General features: G+C 20.7%; 1 protein-coding gene across 1 annotated transcript; it reads right to left on the bottom strand.

The window, feature by feature from the left end:
- Nucleotides 1–5002: 5002 nt before the first annotated feature.
- Uxs (UDP-xylose synthase) lies at nucleotides 5003–7362 on the bottom strand (the record flags this gene model as incomplete). Its single annotated transcript, XM_011498204.1, has 4 exons — nucleotides 5003–5385; nucleotides 5688–6008; nucleotides 6623–6736; nucleotides 6798–7362. Coding segments are annotated over 4 exons (1269 nt in total), but the record flags the coding sequence as incomplete, so codon positions are not given.
- Between the last annotated feature and the right edge of the window lie 90 nt (nucleotides 7363–7452).

Raw genomic sequence — 7452 nt, 5'->3', positions numbered from 1 at the left:
ATTACACTATTACCGTTCAACTTTCTACTATATCTACAAATTTTAAGTACACATATAAGATATACTTTTATATATGTATATTTTTCCAATATATCAACTGAATTTTTTATATCTATGTAAAATATTTATATAAAAGTATCCTCAATAACAATATTAAATACTAATCTAATAGACGAAATGTATTTAGAAATCGTTGAATTGTAAATTGAATATCTATTTGGAAATGTACAAAAAGAAAAAATCGAGTATCATAAGAAACAAGCTTTCACGTGAATATGAATAGTCATATGAAATATTAGTATAGTCGCTAATAAATTGAAATAAAAATTTTCATTCATAAAAGACCGGAAATATTCATAAAGATTGATTTTTAATTGAATAATTTTTCAAGATATTAGATTGGAACGATTAGTATTCTTTATGGCCTATGTAGAGGATTTTCAAAATTAATTTATATTATTTCATAATAAATATGAAATTAAATTTGGTATATAATTATAAAAATATTTATAATATATTGCATAATATATACATCGCACATTAAATATAATTATATTACGTGTCTATATTAAAAGACATATTATTAAAAATAACTGAAATTGAGAAAAAGATATTTAAGAAAACGAATGTAAAACGTAAATAAATTTTGTTATTTTTATTTTGTCTCCATTTTCTTTCAGATTAAACATTATTTCGAAGGTTTCAAACGAATTTATAACATAAATATAAAGATACATATTATCAAAATAAATTAAATTAATTTTTATTTACTTACAAAGAAAAATGAATGTTGTTTGATAAATATAATTGTATGAAGTATTAATTTCAAAAATATATTTTATCCGATACATATTATTCAACGTATTTTTTTAGAACGTTTTTTAATTTCAAATTATGAAATAATCGATATGGAGCTAATCTACGTGAAATTGAATAAATTAAAAGAATTATTTATTTGTTTTAATAAATTGAAATAATAATATTCTAGATAATATTTTATACAATAGTATGAAAAAAAAAATGGAACAATCATTCAACTAATAAAAACATTCGAGTGAAATAAATTTATTATCGTAACAATAATTTCGTTCTAATTATGTCAATTTCTACGGTAAATAATAATGAATGCGTAAGGAATTAATAGACACGATTAAAATTCTAATTTTTAACATTATCATGAAAGTAATATGGCATATTATTAAAAATTTTAAGCTATACATGCATGTAATTATAAAACATTAATGGTTATATTAAAATAACCGGTATATTGGTATTTTATATAATAAAATATATAATAAAATATGGTATATTTAAAATAATATGATAAATTTTTTAATTAAATATTTTTAAATACAAATGAAAATATTGGATGCTTAATTAAAAGAATATAATATACATTTTTATTTTTATTTAAAATTTGGATTATCATCAATTTGGTGTACTTTTTTATAACTACATTACATTCATTATGTCAATTATATTTGATAAAAAATAAAATAATACAGAATTTGTTAAATAAGATAAAAGGTAAACTTAAATAAATTATTCTATATAGATTATTAAAATATTCATGTTTTTAAATAATAATAATAATATCTATGTACAAGCTGATTTTTAAAATTATTTAATTTTTTTTTTTTTTTTTAATGATTTCAAATTCTTTAGAATTAAATTAATTGTCTGTAATAATATATAGAATATAACAAAAGTTTTAATTAACAATTAAATACAGACAATTATTTGAAAGAACATTTAATTTTAAATTAAATTCAAATAACTTACTAAATAATAATAATTTAAATAATTAATTGATGTGTAATGAATTTAAAAAACAACAAAAATGAAATATGTTTTTAATTTTTTTTTTTGTTTATTTAAATTATATGTGTATGCATGTACATACCAACGCGAGCATACATCTGTGAAATTTAATTATTTAATATTATATCATTTTAAATACACATTGTACCTTTTAAAATGTAGATTTTCGAGCAAACAACAAAGCAGTACTTAATGTTTTGCACTGCTTTACATTTCATAGGGATTGTTAAATTAAAGGATATATTTATTTATAAATAGAGTTTTATTCTTTTTATTATTTTATGAAAAAAGAAATGATAAAATAATGGAGGTAGAAAGTAAAAGCATCTATAAGATTTTCTACAACTTATATATTTTTTTATATTGCTAAGAAGAATTTTCTAAAGGTTTATTTTTAGACAAATATCCATTATTCTATTATTGTATTATGTAAGTTTATATAATACATACATGTAAAATAATAACAAAAAGAATTACTTTTTCTTAAAAATATCTTATCTCTCCAAATAAATATTGTTTTCAAAATTTGAATTTAATTAAAAATTTTATTAATTTTAATTTCAAATATATAATCTTGTATGCAGTTTAATAATTTAAATACATATAGATACTTAAACAAACGCAACCTTTTTTTATTAGAATATATTTTAAATAATCTCTTATAACTTGAATACAACAAAAACTGCAATCTTGTTCATTGGTATTTCAATTTAATACGAGCACCAATTCAAAACTTTTCTTATTTGTGATATTAGCTTGAATATTAGTTTGAATATTAATTTAACAATCAAGTAAAATCGCATTCGAATAAATTGATATATCATTTATTATTTCAGCCAGATTTTAAAAAGATTAATAATTTATTTTTATCAATGTAAATGGAAAAATCAATTCGAATTTTTGAAATGATAAAATTCTTAATTACAAACTTAATGATTATAAATAAAATGTTGTTTAAAGTATAAAAATTAACAAATATAATTTGTGTTTTAGTGGTTGAAAATTAAGTAAAACAACCAAATCTCTTATTTATTGAATTTATATATATAAATATTTTAATTTGATACTAACTTATTACTCAACTAATTATTCAAAGAAGAGTACAAAGATAATAAAATACGGTGATTCTTATTTATTTTGGAAAATTAATTTAACGAACTAAATTATGAAATTATATTAAATATTTTTATTGTATATAAAATAAAATAAAATTTTTTTTAAATATATTAATATTATTGTAAGTATATTTTGATATGAGATAATTAAAATATCTATTTTTACTATTGATAGATAAAATATTAATATAAATTTCAATTCTGCAATTAAAATTGTGATTTAAAAATAGTAATCATCGCTTCTTAATATCGCTGTAAAGCGATAACAAAATTGGAAGATAATCGATAAAAATGACACTAGCTTTGCGTAATAATACCTTGAACCTTCGATTTTCATAAATAACTTTACTCCAGATATTAAATTTCTATTTTGCATGATTTTCTTCTAATTTTGTTTATATTATAATCGTGACTAAATCAAACACTTTAACTATATTTGTATGTGTTTATTTATTAAAATATTTTTAACTTTTAAAATTTAATATGCTGTTATAATACTCCAATATTGCTGTAACTCAATACTTTTCCAATTATTGGAGTTCAATTTCAAACTCTTTTTAAATATTACATAAATTTTTTTTACATAATAAACAACATTTTTGAGTTAAACCATACAAAAAAGTTACGTAGTTTTATAATTATTTGTTTTTTAATAAAAAAAAAAAGTAAATTACTAAACTTAAAATTTAATTTTTATTCTCAACTATCACTATGATTATATAATTATATGTAAATTAATTAATACATAAGTATAATATTACTAGTATAAAATAATAATATGAAAAATAGATTCTATATAATTTTATGTTTACTTAATTAATAAATGTTCATAGTGAACGGTATAGAGGTTGTGTAATATTTCCTTTTTGTACAGTAAGAATCAATCATGTAAGCTACTAATTTGATAATCAATATCGATATCAATGAGCTTTTTGTCACACTCATATGATTAATATGACATATTGGTCCTTTTTTTTATTTTATCTTCGCTAAAACTTTCATTCATAAATTTATATTTTGTACAACTTCGTTACATATAATTGCTTTCTCGTTTTTTTGTTCGTTTATAAAACATTAGCACAAAAATTAATTTTCTCTTGAAAATTGGAACGTTACGAGACGATAGTAGCTTTGAGTCATAAAGATAAAATCTTCTTGCTATTATCTTGTTATCATTTGCACAAAATATTCTTTATATTATATACTTTCGTTGATGAAAAGAGAGTAAATGAATAACAAATGCTTCTAAAAATGATTGACTTATGATCGTACATTTACTAGAATATTTCTGACATATATTTAATTTTCATAAATTTACAAATTGTCTGCAAGTTTATAGTAAATATGAAATACAATTATTTTTTTTTAAACTTACAAAGAATAAATGATTTTATCATAAACATTAAGGAATATATAATTAATTGTTTAATATTTATATACCTGAATGTTATTAAGTATCTCTTCAATTTTAAATTATATTCAATTTATTTATGCAATTACATTTAGTATTTTTAAACGTTACATAGAACATTTACAATTTTCATAACTCTTAAAATTTAATAATTTCATCATTTTTTACAGCATATTTTACAGATAGATTAATTTACTATAGTACATTGTCCAAACAATAAAAGTATTTGTTTGGTAATTTTACAATATTTACAATTGGTTTAAATAAATAATTGCTTAATATATAATTAATTAACGTATTTTTAAATCTTTCTTAATTTTATAATAATTACATGTAATTATTTACTTCGATTATATTTAACAAGCTTCTTTACGTAATAATATTATGCAATATAATTAATGATAATTTTCAGTAGTGATCAAAGAAATTTTCAATAATGTTAATAAAACATCGAATTAATTTAAATTCATACATATTTTTGATTAGGTTTAATAATGTTGTTGCTATATAATTACAATGTTACTTACTTACATCAGTTGGTTCAATTTCCATATTATGACTTCGATAAACATAGACATTGTTCTATCCTAATGAGATTGTAAAATTAAGACTTAAATTAATTTACAAATAATATTGCTCTGTTAGTAAATTTTGAAAAAAAATTTATGTAATTTAAATTATTCAGCAATATTATATTAATAAAAAACTGATCAAGTTGTTATGGACAGGAATTATTTGGCACGTAATAATTTAGCCCAAAATGCATTTACTATAACTGTTCAATTATATCATGATCATTTTTATATGGCCTTTTTAAATGATGATCTGTAAATGAATACTTGGATCGCTGTAACTCTTTAGTAAAATATGTAATGGTCTTTTTTAATCCTTCGACTAATGAAACCTTAGCTTCCCAATTTAAATATTTCTTAGCTCTAGAAATATCTGGTTTTCGTCGTTGTGGATCATCCTCAACGGCAGCTAATGCTACTATTTTGCTTGTTCCTCCCACTAAATTTTTTATTAATAATGCAAATTCTGTAAAATAAATTGTATTTTAAAGATTAAATAAACTTAAAAAGGTTATATATTAATTGTAAATTTTTGAAATGCCTATTGTAAATATAACATGTAAAAATTATTAATAATATCAGTCAATTTAATTTCTCAAGTAGACACCACTTTATAATCAAAATTATATTTTGCTCCATCTTTTTAAAAGTTATTTAATTATGAATGTTTTTATGATTAATTTTCAGGATTTATTAGAATCATATTGATAGAATAAATTCATAAATTATATAATTTAAATGAAAAAAGTTTTATATTTTTTTTAACACCTTCTATTGTGTGTTCAACGGGATTTCCAATATTAATTGGTTGACTATAATTTGAGGCCATTAATGCAACCAATCCGTCCACTAAATCTGACACATATTGAAATGATCTTGTCTGTTTGCCATCGCCATAGATTGTAATTGAATTATTTTGCAATGCTTGTAAAATGAAATTGGACACTACGCGACCATCATTCATGTGCATTCTAGGACCGTAGGTATTAAAAATACGGGCTACTCTAACAGCAATATTTTCTTGATGCTCGTACGCATAACTCAATGTTTCTGCAACTCGTTTTCCTTCATCATAACAAGCTCTTGGACCTTTAAAACAATTGTCTATCTTACTACTAATTAAAAATTATATTTAACATCATAAATTATTGATAATTGAATTCATCGATAGTTTCTGATATAGTTTCTGATTTTTATTAACGTTTAAAAATTAATAATCTAATTTTATTTTGTTACTTGTAAAATTATTTATACTTGGAATTGATATTGAATTAATTTTTTTGGGATAATTTAATTTATTGTTAATATAAAAAATTTTAATTTGTGAGTGTATTTAATTATATTTCATATGATAAACTTTTACCTTTTTTATGAAAATAAACAAATATGTTTATCTATTTCAATTAATTTTATCTAAAATTATTAATAAACTATGATTCGCTATTTTATATAAGAAATATAAAAAAGAATGAAATAATTGTCTATTAAAAATATATAAATTAAAAAATATTTAAAATATTAATAGAATTTACATAAATAGACCAATTGGACAATTTATATACAAATTTATGTATTATTAATTTAATATTAATAATAAAATTATTGTCTTAATCATCTAAATTGCTTTGATAATTTAATGAACTATAACAAAATCAATGTAAACATATTAAGCAATAATAATGTCAAAGTTTATAAATAAATACCTATTGGATTAACGTGGCCCCAATAAGTTTCCGATTGAGGATGTTCATCTGGATCACCATAAACTTCAGAAGTACTAGCTATTAATACTTTTGCTCCAACTCTTTTAGCAAGACCTGCAATTATGATTTAAATTACAATATTAATGGAACATAAGCTAAAAAAAACAGCACATACCTAACATATTAATTGTTCCTAAAGTATTAGTTTTTATCGTCTTTACAGGATTTAACATATAGTGCGGTGGACTAGCAGGGCTAGCGAGGTGATAAATTTCATCTACTTCTATATACAAAGGCCTAACAACATCGTGATGTACTAACTCAAAATTCTCATGTCCAATCCAATGATCAATATTTCTTTTTCTACCAGTGAAAAAATTATCAACAACAATTACTTCGTGTCCTGCTAGCATTAAGCGATCGACCAAATGTGACCCTACAAAACCAGCACCACCTGTTACTAATACACGTTTTCGATTTTTATAATTAAGAAATGTCACTAAGGGATAATTCTTGGGTACACGATTTTCAAGCTTAACTTCTATATATTTAAGCTTCTCTTCCAACTCTCGTATTTTGTTCCTTGCTTCTTGCAAATCTTTAGTTCCCGATGTTTCATTAAAATTTATCTCATTAATGTTCTTCAAAATATTGGCTATTTGATCACTTGACAGTCTATTTCGACTATTTTGAAATTTACTGTTATCTGTTTTTGCAATACTTTTATAAATTCCTAAAACTGAAAATTTATACAATATTAATAGATGTTTATTTATAAGCACAATAATAAAAAAATTTGTTTACGTAAAACTATCCCAATTATTATAAGA

Source organism: Ceratosolen solmsi, unplaced genomic scaffold, assembly GCF_000503995.2.
Source record: "Ceratosolen solmsi marchali unplaced genomic scaffold, CerSol_1.0 scaffold14, whole genome shotgun sequence".
In the NCBI taxonomy this organism is placed as follows: Eukaryota; Metazoa; Arthropoda; class Insecta; order Hymenoptera; family Agaonidae; genus Ceratosolen; species Ceratosolen solmsi.
Note: the sequence above shows the minus strand (reverse complement) of the source record. Positions and strands in the feature narration are given on the sequence as shown.